The sequence below is a fragment of the Ascaphus truei genome, chromosome 13 (genome assembly GCF_040206685.1).
Source record: "Ascaphus truei isolate aAscTru1 chromosome 13, aAscTru1.hap1, whole genome shotgun sequence".
NCBI classification, from domain to species: Eukaryota; Metazoa; Chordata; class Amphibia; order Anura; family Ascaphidae; genus Ascaphus; species Ascaphus truei.
In genome coordinates, this window is record NC_134495.1 from 21,373,614 (window position 1) to 21,392,624 (window position 19,011).

Sequence of the window (19,011 nt, forward strand, 5' to 3'; positions counted from 1 at the left end):
GTTTCCCCGCTGCCATACTGCCTTCTCTCTGAGCTTTCATTTTCATCGGTTTGTTTCCCAGAGGTTTCTTTACCTGGGATACAGGTAGGCAGTGTTTCCGGCAGGGGGCACCTATAAGAGGACACTATTTGGACTCGTGAAACCAATCTCTGATAAAGCGCCCTTGGCGAGAAACGCGTTGGCGGTTTCTCTTTTTAATTAGGCTACATCACTCAAACGTTAGTTATTGTTCTATACTTTGCTCCGGGTCTGCTTCATCGCAGTGATCCTTCTTCATATAGGATTCTGGAGGGGACGCTGCTGTGATTCCCTGCAATGTGCAGGCAAAGGTTCAGAAAGAGAACGCTGACAAGTGTCATAAATAACTGTTGTGATGTTAATCTGAGAGTCCTTGTTATGCTGCAGCTCGGAGGGTCCCTTCAGTCGGGTATAGGAGGAATGAGGACAGGAATACTTGACATAGTAGAAGAATGAGGGACGCGTCATCTTGTCTGTACAAGAACCACCTGCTACAAATACACACGCCAAATCACTTTATACAAATCCAGACAGCATCACCAAGGGTCACAGAGATAATCACGAAAAATACGTCATCATTAAAGCATCCTGTGCACAGAGATAGGAGGAGTGATGGGGCGAGGAGGAGGAAGGCACAAAATGTAATCGGTGAGGGACGTCCAGATTCCAGCCATGCTGGGGGCAGACTGCAAACCAGACACCAGAGAGTATTGGTGGGTAAAAGGCAGGTTAAAATACATTGGGGGCTATGACTCAAGGCAAAAGTGGTGCAATCCTGGGGCAAACTGCACATTTATCAAAGAAATGTTCCTGTGCATTTCAATGGGGATATTTTCTTTGATACATACAGGGCTGTTTTTGCAGCAGAACTGCACCACTTATCTTTGTCCCATTGACACCTCAACATAACAACCTCTCTGACAGATCTGAAACTCATACTGTGCAAGGCACTCACACTCTCCCTCTCCATGGACATAGACACACACACACGCTCTTAATAAAGCACTCTTGCACGCTCGCTAAATACAGCATTCTTAGGGGCTTATTCTGTATCTTCCAAGCAGCCTATGGGGCTGTTTTCGTCCAAGATTCCCCGTTGACTTCCACGATGAAGCCCCTTTCTCTCAGATCCGCACTTTCTATCTACACCGCAGTCTCACTTCCATGGTGGCCTCTCGTGCGCGGTCCCTGAGCCTCTCCTGGCAGACTCTCTCCCTGACCAGCTTACTGACCGAGCAGTCTCTCTCCTCGGGGTGCTGCGCTGGGTGCCAGACGCCCTCAGGGGTTTGGCACAGCGAGGGGAACGTCCGCCGGAGTCCGAGTCGCTCTCCGGAGGCTTCCAGAAGTCTCCTGCTCCTTTGCGAACCCCCAAGACGCTGTCGGAGACCTCGGGGGGGTGCACGGCTCGGAGCGGGAGCGGTTTGGTTTTTGGCTTGGAGCGCTGTGGGCGTGGCATGGCAGTGGGGCTCCAGAGAAGGGGGCGGAGCTTGACCACATCTTCCTTCTTCACCCACGGCGCGTCCCAACTGCAATCCTCCAACTTCTGACCAAACAGAGACTCGTCGCAATAAGAAGGCGAGCGACTCTTCACCCTTAATTGAGAGAGAGCAATATGTTTGTAGGCCCCTCTGGCAGCTAAAGTGTTAAGAACACACAAACCCTTCCGAAGCTGGTCCAGCACTGAAAGAGTTGAATCCAGCCTCTTCGTTTCTACACGTGATTATTAAGACACTGCTTTTACGGTGCAGTCCCATGTAGATGTCCTCAAAACAATAACAACCGTTTGTAAAGCAATTTAACAAACTAATCTAATCATGCTAAAAGCAAAGATTTGTTTTATTGTGTTCCTCTGGATATTAATTACAAAATCGCATCCCTTTGGTGCCTCTAAATGGGAAAGTGTTTGTCATTAAAGTGTTTCCGCTTCACTTATCGAATCCCTAGTACGGATAGGGTGGGCTAAGGGGAGAGCATGGTTCTGCCTGTGCAAACTCTTGCTGAACATAGTGATATCAGATAAAAAGGAGCAGCCAGAGGAAATCCCACCTCTCCCAAGTCTCAGCTCACCGTGTTTACAAACGGACTTTAAATCATTTTAAATATATAAGGTGTTAGATTTTTGTTAAAATAACCCATATGTGAGCCCCTTAACCCCGTCACTGCCATTAGTGCACTTTGCTCCTAGGAGGGACTGACCCCTTAACCCTGTCACTGCCATTAGTACACTTTGCTCTTAGGAGGGACTGACCCCTTAAATATGTGACTGCCGTTAGTACACTTTTCTCCTAGGAGGGACTGACCCCTTAACCATGTCACTGCCATTAGTACACTTTGCTCCTAGGAGGGACTGACCCCTTAACCCTGTCACTAATACACTTTGCTCCTAGGAGGGACTGACCCCTTAAATATGTCACTGCCATTAGTACACTTTGCTCCTAGGAGGAATTGGACCATGTAGAGCTACCTGTACTGGATCTTTCTCCTGGGGGTACCCGCTGGGCTGCAGTCTGCCCTGCAGCTCGCACTGTTATTGGTCCCCTTGCTCTCTCCAGGGCTCCACAGCAGGGGTGTCTGGCCCGGAGCTGCCTTACTCCACATCTGGGTTGGATCTGTTCTCCCCCCCGAGCTGCCAAACAGAGTCTCATCCACGTAGGAGTTGGCTGCTTTAAAGCGGTAGGCACTGCGGCTCTTGTGCTGGGGGAAGGAGGCACGGTGCCCAGTGATGGACAGGTCCAGAGACATGTCTGCAGCAGTCAGAGCATGAGGCCTGGGAAACACAGGGACATGATCAGTGCCATGCCAAACACACACTGGGACAGCACGGGCAGCGCAGAGCACCCCAGGAAGGGTGATATATAGATATCTCTCTCAAATACATTCCTTCACGTCTTATACAGGTCTGCAACCCTGCTTTTCACCATTACAACCTAGCATACAGTGCTTCCACTGCAGCAAGGGATTCTGGGAAATGACATGCAAATGAGCACACAGTGCCACCCTTTGTCTTAACTCCATTATTACATGGAACCCTTGTCCCATGCTGTGCTTAAAACAGTGAGCATTGGCTTAAGGGTTCAATGTAATAATGGATTTAAGACAACAGGTGGCACGATGTGCTCATTTGCATGTCCTTTCCCAGAATCCCTTGCTGCAGTGGAAGCACTGTATGCTAGGTGATAATGGTGAAAAGCAGGGTTGCAGACCTGATCTAAGACATGTGAATGTGCTCACACGTAATATTTTTATATGAGATATAGATATAGCTAGATATACATACATACATACATACATACACACATTGGTGTCACATTTGGAGCACAATACAACAGTTTTTCACTATATCCAGTGTGCTGCCTCTTCTATCTTGATCTCTAGGTGTGTGTGTGTGTGTGTGTGTGTGTGTGTGTGTGTGTGTGTGTGTGTGTGTGTGTGTGTGTGTGTGTGTGTGTGTGTGTGTGTGTAAAGGCTCATGTGTGAGCTGAAACATTAAACTTCACCTTCCTTGCTATTGGAGTGCCTGTCCTCTTTTTGTTGATATAAAAAACAGACACACACACACACACACACACACACACACACACTATGCTGTATAGTGATGCTGAGTATCTCTATACACTGTTAATAAACACACACAGCTGTAAAATGATGCTGAGTGTACATAGACAAACACGAGAAAACGTTTGTGAACCCCTTAGGAGTTTCACATATTTCAAACCTTAATCTGAGTTTTTATTAATAAAGATAACTTGAATAAACAAATGACACTGAAAAATGATACTTTTTCAACATTTATTTATCCGCAAATGATTCAGCATCTATGTGTGAAAAAGTAAGTGACCCTTTAGATTCAGTTCCTGCTGATGCCCCCCTGAGCAGGAATGACTTCAATTAAGCGTTTCCTGTAACTGCTGGTCAGTCTCTCACATCGGTTTTGAGGTCCTGCCACAACATGTCAATGTGTTTGAGGTCTGGGCTTCGATTAGGCCATTTTAAAACGTGGAATTTCTTCTTCTGCAGCCATTCTTTTGTAGATCTGCTTGTATGTCTATGATCATTGTCTTGCTGCATGACCCACTTCAGCTACAGCTCACGAATGGATGGCCTGACATTCTCCTCTAGAATCTTCTGATACAATGCAGAATTCATGGTTGTGTCAATGATGGCAAGCCGTCCAGGGCCTGAGGCAGCAAAGCAGCACAAACCAACACACACTCCCACCACCATGCCTGACGGTTGGTCAACGCAGTGTTTGGTTTTCTCCTGGAGGCCAAAAAGTTCTCCCTTTGACTCGCCTGTCCAGAGAACATTGTTCCGCAAGTGTTGTGGATCATCTATGTCCTCTTTGGCGAACGTTAGACAAGCAGCAATGCTCTTTTTAGAGAGCAGTGTTTTTCTCCTGGTTATCCTTCCATCAAGACCATTCTTGTTTAGTCTTTTTCTGATAGTTATAGGCCGGTTTAAGGACACTCACGAGTAAGGACATACCGCCCAATAGGCAAACGGCAGCTCGCGCATGCGCCTTTCAGCACTTCCTGAACAGCAATACCGGCTCCCTACCTGTACCGAAGCTGTGCGCAAGCGGGGAGACTATAGAGCCTGTTACACATGCGTTATTTACATCAGTTATGCACGTATATGACGATTGCAGTACAGAACATGCATCGATAAGTGGAAAAAGGTAGTGCTTCACTTTAAGTACATTTTCACTTTACATACATGCTCTGGACCCATTGCGTACGTTAATGCGGGATATGCCTGTACATAGTAGATGAGGTTGAAAAAAGACATACGTCCATCAAGTTCAACCTATGCAAAATTTAGACGACAAATACTCTATCCTATATGTATACTTACAGTATATAAATCCAGAGGAAGGCAAACAAAAAACCCCTGTGACACATCATCCAATGATGTCTCATAAGGGGAAAAATAAATTCCTTCCTGACTCCAAGAATTGGCAATCAGATTTCTCCCTGGATCAACATCCTTCCCATGTTTACTTATTTGGTATATCCCTGTATACCTTTCTACTATATATTTCAGACAGCACTGTATGTCTGCGTCCCAAGGGCCAATCGCATAGGACCTTGGGCCTGTCACTCCGGCTCAGGCCATGCCCGCCCCCGCACACCTCTCATTGGCCTGCGTCCAACACCAATGCCACACTGTCCCACCCCTCACTGAGCTAATACTTCCACACTGTCCCACCCCTCACTGAGCTAATACTTCCACACTGTCCCACCCCTCACTGAGCTTTGGGAACGCTTTGCATTTGCAGCACAACCTTCACTGCTCTGGGGCCACGCTTCACAGCTATCAAAACCCTCACCGTCTGCTACCACAGACTGCCCAATCATGTACAGAATCAGCTACACACAACACCTACACACAACGCACGATAACACCAAACACTGCACACACACACATTCACACAACACCAAACACTGCAGACACTGCACACACACACACACATTCACACAACATTCACACAACACCAAACACTGCAGACTGCCTCTTCAAAACACCACCCTCGCCCACCCCCAACTCCCCCCCCCCTCCCCGGTCCACGCCACAGATCTCCCTCCGCAACCGCACACCCTCTACAGGCCGCGGCCTACAGTCAAACACCATCGGCACCGATCGCCCTCCCGCTACCTCACACACTGTACGGCCCGCGGACCGACCAGCACGCCACAGATCTCCCTCCCGCTACCGCACACCCTCTACGGCCCGCGGACCGGGACGCACGCCACAGATCGCCCTCCCGCTACCTCACACACTGTACGGCCCGCGGACCGACCAGCACGCCACAGATCTCCCTCCCGCTACCGCACACCCTCTACGGCCCGCGGACCGGGACGCACGCCACAGATCTCCCTCCCGCTACCGCGCCCCTCCCATCTCCCACTAAACAACATCGCCACCGGCTACCTACTCACTTCGGCAGTGGCCCGCACGGAGCTCTTCCGAACGCCAGCGCACGACACACATCTCCCTCCCGCTACCGCACACCCTCTACGGGCCGCGGACCGGGACACACGCCACAGATCTCCCTCCGCAACCGCAGACCCTCTACAGGCCACGGCACCGATCGCCCTCCCGCTACCTCACACACTGTACGGCCCGCGGACCGCCCACCACGCCACACATCTCCCTCCCGCTACCGCACACCCTCTACGACCCGCGGACCGGGACGCACGCCACAGATCTCCCTCCGCAACCGCAGACCCTCTACAGGCCGCGGCCTACGTGTGGGGGGGGGACAGTGTGTGTGTGTGTGGGGGGGACAGTGTGTGTGTGGGGGAGGGGGGGACAGTCTGTGTGTGTGGGGGAGGACAGTGTGTGTGTGGGGGAGGGGGGGACAGTCTGTGTGCGTGGGGGAGGGGGGACAGTGTGTGTGTGGGGGAGGGAGGGGGACAGTGTGTGTGTGTGTGTGTGTGTGTGAGGGGGGGACAGTGTGTGGGGGAGGGGGGACAGTGTGTGTGTGGGGGGGGAGACAGTGTGTGTGGGGGGGGTAGACAGTGTGTGTGTGTGTGTGGGGGGAGACAGTGTGTGTGGGGGGGGGGGGGTAGACAGTGTGTGTGTGTGTGTGTGGGGGGGGGGGACAGTGTGTGTGTGGGGGGGGGGGGGGGAAACAGTGTGACTCCCGGGCAGCGCCGGGTCTCTCAGCTAGTCCTTTCTAAAAAGATGTTCAACCTTTTTTTTTTTTAAAGATATCTATTGTATCTGCCATCACAGCCTCCATGGGTAATGAATTCCACCGTGTAACTGCCCTTACTGTAAAGAACCCTTTCCTTTGTTGCTGGTGAAATCTCCTTTCCTCCAACCTTAAGGGATGGCCCCGAGTCCTTTCTACTGCCCTTGGGATGAATTCCCGGAAATGAAGTCCAGTGGGGGAAGAAATAAGCAGTGCACTGCTGAAAAATTATTAGGCTGGATCGCTCAGGAACAAATATAAAAATATTATTTATGGAGCCATTGGAAACATGATAAAAAAAATGTGGTGAACTCACAGAAAAAACTGATGCGTTTTGCGCGTAAGTGCGCTTTGTCAAAGCGTATATTCTCTGATTTGTCAAGGCCCCAAACAAAGTGCAGCAGCTCTATAGGGCCAGCCATAGTGAGTGTGAGCGCGCGATGACGAGCGACCGTGGGGCAGAGTTTTGAGCCGACAGAAAAATGTGATTTTGTCGCGCGATGGCCGGATCACGTGAGCAGTTCAGCCAATGAGGGTGAACCAGCCTCGTGACGTCACGGCCACGCCTCGGATCACAGTGCAGAGATCGCTGGAACGACATGCGCACACGAGACGCCATGCGCTCCGTCACGCGTGCCTACTATAAACGCAGCCTAAGGCTGCGCTTATAGTGCCGGCGACAGCGACGGCGCTTCAAAACAAATGTATTGAAGCCGTAGCGTGCGCTTATCGTCAGCGCGGTGCGACGGAGCGACCGATTGGTCGTGATCGCTGGAAGTCACTTCAATTTGATTTTTCCAGCGACAGCAGCGTATAACCGCAGCCTGAGACATAAATAGGACTCCAAACCGGAAGTACAGACCCTTGTGTTCCTGACTCAATCAGCCTCCAAGATGAACTATATTAAGATGTTTAAAAGGAACCTCCTGTGGGGTCTATATTACATTAAACAGACCAAAAAACAAAAGGCATAAACATACGGGGAAATGGCATGCTGAAATATATACAAAACTGTACTTAAATATAAGCACTGGATCTAAATGGATTGATCATCAACTGTCAAACTAGGATGTTATTACTACATTGTATTTAAGGAAAATAAAATGGATAGATGATAATCTTTAAACCATATATTTCTAAATTGGAATACACCAGATGTAAGATTCGGATATGACATATTACCACTAGAAAGAAAATAGTCTGTTAAAAGAATACAGAGATAAACACAAAAATAAAACTAGTTCATCTATATTAGGCAACATTATGATATATATTTCATAATATATTATTATATAAGTCATAAGCGTGGATAACTTCCAGAGTTCATTAATTTAATATACATGGTGAGTATTTGTGGGAAAAATCCACACATTTCTAAATTGATTCTTTTTTTAAAGCTCCTTGTACTGTCCCCAAATATATTTGTATATAGTTATCATATCCCCTCTTAGACGCCTCTTTTCTATTGTAAACAAATCTAATTTAGCCTCTCCTCAAAAATCAGATTGTCCATGCCCTTTATTAATTTGGTGGCTCTTCTCTGCACTCTCTCTACTTCCATAATATCTTTTGGCAATACCCTAAATGTTAGGCCTCGGACATGGTCAGCGCTTATGCGCTGACCCGTGCTGCTGCTCGGCACTGAGCCCCTGCAGCCGCAATGAGAGCGGCTTTAGCAGGGGCTCGCGCACGCGTCTGCACGCTTGGGGAAGCGTGTGTCTCACGGAAGTTTCAGATTTTCCTGCTTGCCGGAGCGCAGGGCCGGTCACGTGAGCGGTTCGCCCAATGAGGGCGAACCAGCTCCGTGACGTCACTGGCCCGCCCCCAGACCCGCCCACGGACGGCGCGCTGTGTAAGGCCAGGGAAAGCACCGCTTTCCCTGAGCCTCAGCCCGCATAAAATCACTATGTCCCAGGCCTTACTCCATATTCAAGGTGTGGTCTAATGCTTTATAAAAGGGGCATAATTATGTTTACTTCCCTTCCATCCATTGCCCGTTTAATGCAAGATAACATATTGTTTGCCTTTGCAGCTACTGCATGACTTTGGGCACTACTGCTAAGCCTGCTGTCTACAAGCACTCCTAAATCCTTCTCCATCAAGGATTCCCCTAATTTATCCCCATTTAATTTGTAAGTCGTCGGTTTATTCTTGTTTCCCAAATGCATAACCTTACATTTATCTGTATTAAACCTTATCGAGTCACAAACACTCACATTAGCCAAGGCGAGAGTGGCCTGTAGATCTGTGGTTGTTACTCTGGGGGTCTTTGTGACTTCCCACATTCATTCCTGTTACCGTAACCATACTTACCACCTGATGCTTTGTCTTTCTGGTGGACACCATTCTTTGCATTGAAACCTCTCATAACAATTTCCTTTGTTGTTAAGTTGGTTGATTTCACGGTAGAAGTCTTACATTTATTGTATGTGCGAGTTGATATTGGAGCATACACTTAGATTACTTTAAGCCCATATCTTTGTCAACCAAATGACGGTTCCGGCTGCTCTGATGAGTTTTTATACTCAACTATGGTGTTTCTCCATCTCTTGTTAACGATGAAGCCTACACCCAACAGCGCATTTCCCAATAGGCCAGGGCCTAGGGCAGCAAAATGTCCGCCCCAATATACTTTGGCCTATCGGACATAATGGGAAGTCATTTCATCTGTTGCGGCCGGCTCCTTACCTGCTGCCCCATTCCTCCTTCTGAACAGCAGCAATGTCACATCACGGCGTCCCGTTGCCATGACAACGAGACGGCGAGCTACCATGGCAACGTGATGCAGTGCGACGTGACGTCCATGGCGTCATTTGACGCTGCGGTTCACAAGGAGGTGGGGGGACGGCAGGTAAGGAGGCGGCCGCAACAGTTGTGCCTAGGGGTGGCGGGTTTTTTAACACGCCGCTGCCTACGCCACCGATTCTTCCATTATCTGTATCTCTGTAATAGAATAGGGGTCCGCTTTTGAGCTTAATGAGGCCTTCATCTTTTCTTCTAAATTCACTAAGGCCAACAATATCCCATTTAATATTTCCACGTTCCTCTTCATTTAGCGAGTTCGGCAGTTGTAGGTAGCCAGGTTTAGTTTTGAATGACAGCTTTTGTTTAACCTCTCAGGGGAATCATAGCCCCCTCTGCCTTCTTCCTGAACGCTACCAAGCCCAGGGACCTTCCGGCCTCCGGAGAATGAGGGCCATTGCTTTTCGGTGTGTTCCATATTTGAGGGTTGAGACCTCACTTACCATGCCGGCCTCATTTGCATGTTGGCAAATACCTTTCCCACTTTCGCCGGGTATATTGTTCAAGCTTTCATAGTGTGGTTAAACCCACCAGCTCAAGTGTCACTATACATCTTTGGCAGAGTCCATGGTGCCTTCTCCCGTGCGGAGGCGCGCTGAGGGAAAGCGGGTGCTTTCCCTGGCCTTGGTTAGCGCGCCGTCCGGGGGCGTGTCGGGGGGCGGGCCAGTGACGTCACGGAGCTGGTTCGCCCTCATTGGGCGAACCGCTCACGTGACCGGCCCTGCGCTCCCATGAGAGCGAAAATTTTATATTTTCATAAAACTTACGCTTCCGCACGCTTGCGGAAGCGTAACCGAGCCCCTGCTAAAGCCGCTCTCATTGCGGCTTCAGGGGCTTACTGCCAAGCAGCAGCGCGCCTCAGCACGGGTCAGCACATAAGCGCTGACCATGCCCGAGGCCTTAGGCGTGTAATATAGTGCGCGCACGCCAATTATAATTGGCTGTGTTAGCCAGACGTTTCTATACTAGGGACGCGCACGGCCGTGAGCGGTGGCGCGGCAGACCAGGGAAAATACAATCAAATTGTATTTTCACGCAGCTGCCGCGCCGCGAACCAATCACAGCGCGGCCTAACGCTGTGACGTCAGTCACGCCCCATAACCGCACGAGTGTCACCGATTGCACTCTAACAACTAAACGCGCACGCCACATGCAACATACATACATACATACATACATACATACATACATACATACATGATTGCATTGTCTGTACAGTAGTCACTGCTCCTTCTCCAGCCTCAGCTCCCATGGTAATAGTGAGTATGACACAAACAGGAGCTCAGACTCACCCATCTCTTAGGGGAGGGGGGAGCAACCCTCCTTCGTGTGTGGGCTCAGAGACCCCAGGACACTGCACCCCCTCACCTCCAAGCCCAGCTCACTGTGCGGGCACACAACCCAGAGCTGCAGGGAATGGAAGAGGGGCACAACAAGACCTCTCCCCCCGCCCGTGCTTGAAGGAGTGGTGCAGTCCGGAAAGCCCCGCCTACTCACTTCCGGAAGTGTGCAGGAGCGACACGTGGGGGAGACAGGGACCTGAGACCGGGGATCGGAGTGAGGCCTCCCGGGGGAGACACTGACCGGGGATCGGAGTGAGGCCTACGGGGGGAGACACTGATCGGAGTGAGGCCAGTGGAGGAGACATTCGCTTGAGACCGGGATCATCTGATCAGTCTCCGTGGTATAAGCAGGAATGGCCCAGAAGAAGCGCAAGGGATCCCGGACACGGAGACCGCCCCCGGGCCCAGGGAGCGATGAGAGCGACACGGGAGAGTTTGATGCCAAAGCTGCCGTCCCGGAGCGGGAGGAACCGGTGAGAGGGAGCGGACCCAAGAGGGGGGAGGGTCATGGGATACATGGAACCTCGCTCACAGGAAGGGGTTAATACCACAGGACTGCTAGTTTGAGATTGTTAACCCCTTTTCTGCTAGAGGGGACATGCACCCCCTGGCAGTGAAGGGGTTAAGTATTTGACACCCCCCCCCATAGAAAAGGAGTGATGTCCGAACATTATCATTCTATCTAGCCCTTCAATAATTCCATCAGCGGATCAGCCTTCCCTACAATATCTTTGTTATATAAAATAGCCCCCTATTTCCTTGGGGGATATAGATGCCCCGTGTACAGATTCCCCCATGAGAAATCAGGGGGTGCATTGAGGCCAGCGTAACCATTTTCACTGGCAATGTGTCCAGATAGATAAGCAAAACATTTGATATTTATACATCTCAGGAACCATCACGCAAAAATTGATTACAATGTTTTAAGAGGTGTCCAAATGCATATATATATATATATATATATATATATATATATATATATATATATATATATATATATTCACACACCCATACCCCCGTGCTTCATCTCTCTCTCTCTCTGTGCAGCACCTCCCTGCGTTCCCCACTGCAGATGTCGGCTCAGATACAGAACTTGACACCAGGCAGCTGGTTCGAGCACAGAACAAGAAGAAAAAGAAGTCTGGGGGCTTCCAGTCTATGGGTATATAGCATGGGAGCTGTGTGTGAACGAACTGGGGGTATCAGTGTGCGCGTGACATCTACCAGTGTGCATCAGTGTCACCTCTACCTGGGGTGGTGATTGTGGCTGCGTCTTGTACATCTATCGCAGAGAAAGAGGTCTGCGTGTAACACCTGTGCCCGGGAGGAGATAGGGAGAAATGTGCACTTTATTGTGTATGTGCATGTGTCGCTGATGAAGTGGGGTCTGCATACAAGATGTTCTGGGGGGTCTGTGTGTAACAGAGAGAGGGAAAGATCTGTGTATGTGACATTTTTTAGAGAGGGATCTGTGCATGTTGTAGACGTGTGTGTGTGTGTGTCGCTGAGATATGTGGGGTGCTGTGTATTTACTGCGTCTTCGCTGCCCCCTCCCCAGGTCTCAGTTATCCTGTCTATAAAGGAGTGATGAAGAAGGGTTACAAAGTCCCCACCCCCATACAGAGAAAGGTGAGTTGTGTTTAAACTTTGCCATCTGTAACGGTAATTCGGGGGCACACCTGTTCTGTGGCGGTAATTTGGGGGTACACTTGTTCTGTGGTGGTAATTCTGGGGTACACCTGTTCTGTGGCGGTAATTCGGGGGCACACCTGTTCTGTGGCGGTAATTCGGAGGCACACCTGTTCTGCGGGGGTAATTCGGAGGCACACCTGTTCTGCGGGGGTAATTCGGAGGCACACCTGTTCTGTGGCGGTAATTCGGGGGCACACCTGTTCTGCGGGGGTAATTCGGAGGCACACCTGTTCTGCGGGGGTAATTCGGAGGCACACCTGTTCTGCGGGGGTAATTCGGAGGCACACCTGTTCTGCGGGGGTAATTCGGAGGCACACCTGTTCTGCGGGGGTAATTCGGGGGCACACTTGTTCTGCGGGGGTAATTCGGAGGCACACCTGTTCTGTGGCGGTAATTCGGGGGCACACCTGTTCAGTGGCGGTAATTTGGGTGCACACCTGTTCTGCGGCGGTAATTCGGGGGCACACCTGTTCTGCGGCGGTAATTCGGGGGCACACCTGTTCTGCGGCGGTAATTCGGGGGCACACCTGTTCTGCGGCGGTAATTCGGGGGCACACCTGTTCTGTGGCGGTAATTCGGGGGCACACCTGTTCTGCGCGGGTAATTCGGGGGCACACCTGTTCTGCGGCGGTAATTCGGGGGCACACCTGTTCTGCGGCGGTAATTCGGGGGCACACCTGTTCTGCGGCGGTAATTCGGGGGCACACCTGTTCTGTGGCGGTAATTCGGGGGCACACCTGTTCTGTGGCGGTAATTCGGGGGCACACCTGTTCTGCGCGGGTAATTCGGGGGCACACCTGTTCTGCGCGGGTAATTCGGGGGCACACCTGTTCTGCGCGGGTAATTCGGGGGCACACCTGTTCTGTGGCGGTAATTTGATGCCCTTTTCCGTTAGGTGATCCCAGTGATTTTGGATGGGAAAGATGTCGTTGCCATGGCTAGGACAGGCAGCGGTAAGACCGCCTGTTTCCTCATCCCCATGTTCGAGAAGCTGAGGGCTCCCAGTGCCCAGACCGGGGTGCGGGCGCTGATCCTGTCCCCCACCCGAGAACTGGCCCTGCAGACGCTCGCTCAAATTCACCAAAGAGGTACGGGATCCACAAGTCGCCAGCACCCAGACACTGCTTCCTGCTGCTCCCCCCCCCCCCAAATAACAGCGCTCTGACACTACTCCCTGTGCTCCCCCCCCCATATCCCAGTGCTCTGACACTGCTCCCTGTGCTCCCCCCCCATATCCCAGTGCTCTGACACTACTCCCTGTGCTCCCCCCCATATCCCAGTGCTCTGACACTGCTCCCTTTGCTCCCCCCCCCATATCCCAGCGCTCTGACACTGCTCCCTGTGCTCCCCCCCCCATATCCCAGTGCTCTGACACTGCTCCCTGTGCTCCCCCCCCCATATCCCAGTGCTCTGACACTGCTCCCTGTGCTCCCCCCCCCATATCCCAGTGCTCTGACACTGCTCCCTGTGCTCCCCCCCCATATCCCAGTGCTCTGACACTTCCCCCTGCTACTCCCCCCAAATCCCAGTGCTGTGACACTGCTCCCTGTGCTCCCCCCATATCCCAGTGCTCTGACACTGCTCCCTGTGCTCCCCCCCCCCCATATCCCAGCGCTCTGACACTTCCCCCTGCTACTCCCCCAAATCACAGTGCTCTAACACTGCTCCCTGTTGCTACCCCTTACCCCCAAATCCCAGCGCTCTGACACTGTTCCCTGTGCTTGCCCCCCACAAATCCAGCACCCTGACACTGCTCTCGCCCAAATCCAATGCTTTGAAGCTGCAAACCCTCCCTCCCCCCAAATCCTAGTTCTCTGATACGGCTCCTTGTGCTTCCCCCCCCCATCACCCAAGTACCAGTGGTCCGACACCGCCTCCCCCCCAAATCCCAGCGCTCTTGCACTGCTCCCCCCTCAAATTTAGCACTGACACTGCTCCGCCCAAATCTAGCCCTCTGACACTGCCCCCTGCTGCTTCCCCCATATCCCAGCGCTCTGATATTGCCCCCTGCTGCTTCCCCCATATCCCAGCGCTCTGACCCTGCCCCCTGCTGCTTCCCCCATATCCCAGCGCTCTGACCCTGCCCCCTGCTGCTTCCCCCATATCCCAGCGCTCTGACGCTGCCCCCTGCTGCTTCCCCCATATCCCAGCGCTCTGACCCTGCCCCCTGCTGCTTCCCCCATATCCCAGCGCTCTGACCCTGCTCCCTGCTGCTTCCCCCATATCCCAGCGCTCTGACACTGCCCCCAGCTGCTTCCCCATATCCCAGCGCTCTGCCCCTGCCCCCTGCTGCTTCCCCATATCCAGCGCTCTGACACTGCCCCCCGCTGCTTCCCCCATATCCCAGCGCTCTGACCCTGCCCCCTGCTGCTTCCCCCATATCCCAGCGCTCTGACCCTGCTCCCTGCTGCTTCCCCCATATCCCAGCGCTCTGACACTGCCCCCAGCTGCTTCCCCATATCCCAGCGCTCTGCCCCTGCCCCCTGCTGCTTCCCCCATATCCAGCGCTCTGACACTGCCCCCCGCTGCTTCCCCCATATCCCAGCGCTCTGACACTGCCCCTGCTGCTTCCCCCATATCCCAGCGCTCTTGACACTGCCCCCTGCTGCTTCCCCATATCCCAGCGCTCTGACACTGCCCCTGCTGCTTCCCCCATATCCCAGCGCTCTGACCCTGCCCCTGCTGCTTCCCCCATATCCCAGCGCTCTGACCCTGCTCCCTTGCTGCTTCCCCCATATCCCAGCGCTCTGACACTGCCCTCTGCTGCTTCTCCCATATCCCAGCGCTCTGACGCTGCCCCCTGCTGCTTCCCCATATCCAGCGCTCTGACCCTGCCCCCTGCTGCTTCTCCCATATCCAGCGCTCTGACGCTGCCCCCTGCTGCTTCCCCCATATCCCAGCGCTCTGACCCTGCCCCCCCTTCAGACCTCTAATATTCATTCTCTCTTCTGGCAGCTCGGAAAATTCACAGGTCTGAAGACTGCTCTCATCCTGGGAGGGGATCGGTAAGTTTGGTGACTGCTCCCCGCCCTCCTTATCCGCCTGAGCGCTAGAGGGGCCTGCAGCCGAGCAAGGCGTTGCTCGCCTCTACTGACGCTCAGGGGTTTAACAGCTCTCCATTCCTCGCACCTCTAATAATTATAGTGGGCTTCCATCTGCCTTTGCATTCCAGAGGTGGCTGCACAGCAGTCAGCGGGAAAAAAAAAAAAAGGTGCAATGCAGGCAGAGAAGGGGTTAAGTGCCCTAGTAGTAGAATCCTAGCGGTTTGACGTTCTCCCCTAATACCCCTTTGTCTCCTCTCCCTGCAGGATGGAAGATCAGGTTCGCAGCTCTGCATGAAAATCCAGACATGTGAGTGAGAGCTTGAGATGAACCAGACCGTAACCGTTAACATTGGAATTGCATTGCCAAGACTTTCCCGGCACGGTGAAAGCCTGAATGCCGTCCCCCAAGAGCTTGCATTCGCATTTTGCTGTGTCCTGTGCATGGTATAATTTCTCAGCACCCCCCCCCCCCCACGATTGGCTGACAGTGCTCTATGACCTCCCCCTTGATTGGCCGTTTGACAGCGGGTGCCCTTTCACCTCCCCGGGCTTTCTGTGTTTGTTTGCGCCCTTTGACCTCCCTTCTGATTGGCTGTGCCTGCAGAATCATCGCCACGCCGGGCCGCCTGATGCACGTCTCGGTGGAGATGAACCTGAAGCTGCGCAGTGTGGAATACGTGGTGTTTGACGAAGCCGACAGGTCAGTGGCTCTTCGCTCGCCAGTCTGATTTTGGGAGGGGAAGCTGCTCCCCTCCTCCTTCCCACAGCACCTCTGAACCCCGTTGTGCCCCTCTCTCTCTGTCGCAGGCTCTTTGAGATGGGCTTTGCGGAGCAGCTGCAGGAGATCCTGGCCCGTCTCCCGGACACCCGGCAGAGTTTGCTGATCTCGGCTACCCTCCCAAGATGCTGCTGGAGTTTGCCCGGGCTGGTGAGCGCCTGTTGTGGGCTAGGGATGGTGCCTGGCACTGCTAGGCTGGGTCAGATGGTGGGTACAGGGTTGGACTGGCCCACCGGGAATTTCCCTGGTGTTCCTTAGATGCCAAGGCTGACACTGTGTGTGTTGTATATTTCTCTCCTGCTCTGTTTCTGCCTCTCTAATTTGTTCTTCCCTCTTCTTCTCCCTGTCAACTTCTGCTCTCTCCTCTCCTCTCCCTCTCCCTCTCCTCTCTCTCTCTCTCTCTCTCTCTCTCTCTCTCTCTCTCTCTCTCTCTCTCTCTCTCTCTCTCTCTCTCTCTCTCTCTCTCTCTCTCTCTCTCTCTCTCTTTCTTTCTCTTCCCTCCTTCTCTCTCTTTCCCTCCTTCTCTCTCTCCTTCTCTCTCTCTCTTTATCTCTCTCTCTCTTTCTCACCCCCCCCCACTCCTTTCACCCATTTTCTTTCCTGATTTCTTATTCCCTCCCCCCTTTCTGTCTCTCTTTCACTATCCCTCCTTCCCTCCCTCTCTCCCTTTTTGTCTCCCTCTCTGTCTCCCTCTCTCTACTCCCAACCCCTTTTTGTGTCTCTTAACCCCCCTTTTTGTCTCTCTCTCTCTCTGTAGGTCTCACTGAGCCTGTGCTCATCCGTCTGGATGTTGACACCAAGCTGAGCGACCAGCTGCAGGTGAGGTTCCCGTGTAAGGCCTGGGACCCGCTGCGCCCGGTGGTGCGGGCGGCCGCACAGCTCACTACACGCTGTGACGCGTCAGCCGCTAGGGGATACAAGAGAATTGTAATCCCAAGCGTCGACGCGTCACGTGGTGTGGCTGTGAGCCAATGAGGAGGGGAGGCTTCGGGAGGAGGGGAGGCTTCGGGAGGAGGGGAGGGAGCGGGAGGAGTGTGGAGGGAAAGCAGCGTGAGTGCCTGTCTGTGTGTGTATGTGTGTGTCTGAGTGCCTATCTGTGTGTGTGTATGTTTGTGCCTGAGTGCGTGAGTGCCTGCCTGTGTGTGTGTGCATGAGTGCCTGTCTGTGTGTGTCTGAGTGTGTGTGCCTGAGTGTCAGCGTGTGAGTAGAGCAGCCCGCAGCAGCTCCCTCCTGCAGCCTGGGAGCCCGAGCCCGTGGAGGGGAGGGGTGTAGCGGGTCCCTCCGCTTAAACCACGCCCCCCCTCCGCTTAAACCACGCCCCTCCCACTCCAGCCCCCGCTCCCTACAAACCGCATATCGCGGTCTGTGCCTGTCAGCGCGCCGCCTGTCTGCAGTGCGGGCGCGCAGACTGAGGGAGCGGGGCCTTAGTGTGAGAGGAGTCGGGATGCAGTGAGCCCCCGGGGGAGGCTGTCACTGACCCCTCTGTGTCCAACTCCCCCCAGCTGTCGTTCCTTCACGTGCGCGCCGAGGATAAACCCGCCGTGTTGCTGCACATCCTGCGCTGCGTGGTGAAGCCGCAGGAACAAACGGTCATCTTTGTAGCCACCAAGCACCATGCGGAGTATCTGAGACAGGTAAGGCGGGGGAGGGGATGTGACGGTACCTGGGGAGGGGGTGTGACGGTACCTGGGGAGGGGATGTGACGGTACATGGGGAGGGGATGTGACGGTGCCTGGGGAGGGATGTGACGGTACATGGGGAGGGGATGTGACGGTGCCTGGGGAGGGGATGTGACGGTGCCTGGGGAGGGGATGTGACGGTGCCTGGGAGGGGATGTGACGGTGCCTGGGGAGGGGATGTGACGGTACCTGGGGAGGGGATGTGACGGTGCCTGGGGAGGGGATGTGACGGTGCCTGGGGAGGGGATGTTGACGGTGCCTGGGGAGGGGATGTGACGGTGCCTGGGGAGGGGATGTGACGGTACCTGGGGAGGGGATGTGACGGTGCCTGGGGAGGGGATGTGACGGTGCCTGGGGAGGGGATGTGACGGTGCCTGGGGAGGGGATGTGACGGTACCTGGGGAGGGGATGTGACGGTGCCTGGGGAGGGGATGTGACGGTGCCTGGGGAGGGGATGTGACGGTACCTGGGGAGGGGATGTGACGGTACCTGGGGAGGGGATGTGACGGTGCCTGGGGAGGGGATGTGACGGTGCCTGGGAGGATGTGACGGTACCTGGGGAGGGATGTGACGGTGCTGGGGAGGGGATGTGACGGTACCTGGGGAGGGGATGTGACGGTGCCTGGGGAGGGGATGTGACGGTACATGGGGAGGGGATGTGACGGTACCTGGGGAGGGGATGTGACGGTGCCTGGGGAGGGGATGTGACGGTACCTGGGGAGGGGATGTGACGGTGCCTGGGGAGGGATGTGACGGTACCTGGGGAGGGGATGTGACGGTGCCTGGGGAGGGGATGTGACGGTAGCCTGGGGAGGGGATGTGACGGTGCCTGGGGAGGGGATGTGACCGGTGCCTGGGGAGGGGATGTGACGGTGCCTGGGGAGGGGATGTGACGGTACCTGGGAGGGGATGTGACGGTACCTGGGGAGGGGATGTGACGGTGCCTGGGGAGGGGATG

General features: G+C 53.6%; 2 protein-coding genes across 3 annotated transcripts in view; one reads left to right on the plus strand and one right to left on the minus strand.

Moving 5' to 3' along the window:
• Positions 1-516: 516 nt before the first annotated feature.
• On the minus strand, positions 517-10,980 carry RITA1 (RBPJ interacting and tubulin associated 1). 2 transcript variants are annotated; one of them, XM_075568839.1, is made up of 3 exons: positions 10,810-10,980; positions 2,483-2,785; positions 517-1,610 (listed from the first exon to the last, which is right to left on the minus strand). In XM_075568839.1, the coding sequence occupies exons 2-3, from the start codon at positions 2,758-2,760 to the stop codon at positions 1,175-1,177; spliced, it is 714 nt and encodes a 237-aa protein (XP_075424954.1). In that variant the 5' UTR covers positions 2,761-2,785; positions 10,810-10,980; the 3' UTR covers positions 517-1,174. The 2 variants fall into 2 exon arrangements, with proteins under 2 accessions (XP_075424954.1, XP_075424953.1); XM_075568838.1 differs by having other exon boundaries at positions 10,715-10,819.
• Positions 10,981-10,983: 3 nt separating this feature from the next.
• Positions 10,984-19,011, plus strand: part of DDX54 (DEAD-box helicase 54) — a 23,749-nt gene continuing 15,721 nt past the window's right edge. The window contains 13 exon segments of the mRNA XM_075568840.1: positions 10,984-11,333; positions 11,908-12,022; positions 12,419-12,489; positions 13,448-13,618; positions 13,620-13,640; positions 15,508-15,557; positions 15,861-15,873; positions 15,875-15,903; positions 16,201-16,296; positions 16,404-16,489; positions 16,492-16,524; positions 17,132-17,193; positions 17,877-18,008. Of these exon segments, the coding sequence (XP_075424955.1) occupies positions 11,214-11,333; positions 11,908-12,022; positions 12,419-12,489; positions 13,448-13,618; positions 13,620-13,640; positions 15,508-15,557; positions 15,861-15,873; positions 15,875-15,903; positions 16,201-16,296; positions 16,404-16,489; positions 16,492-16,524; positions 17,132-17,193; positions 17,877-18,008 (999 nt within the window). The 5' untranslated portion in view covers positions 10,984-11,213.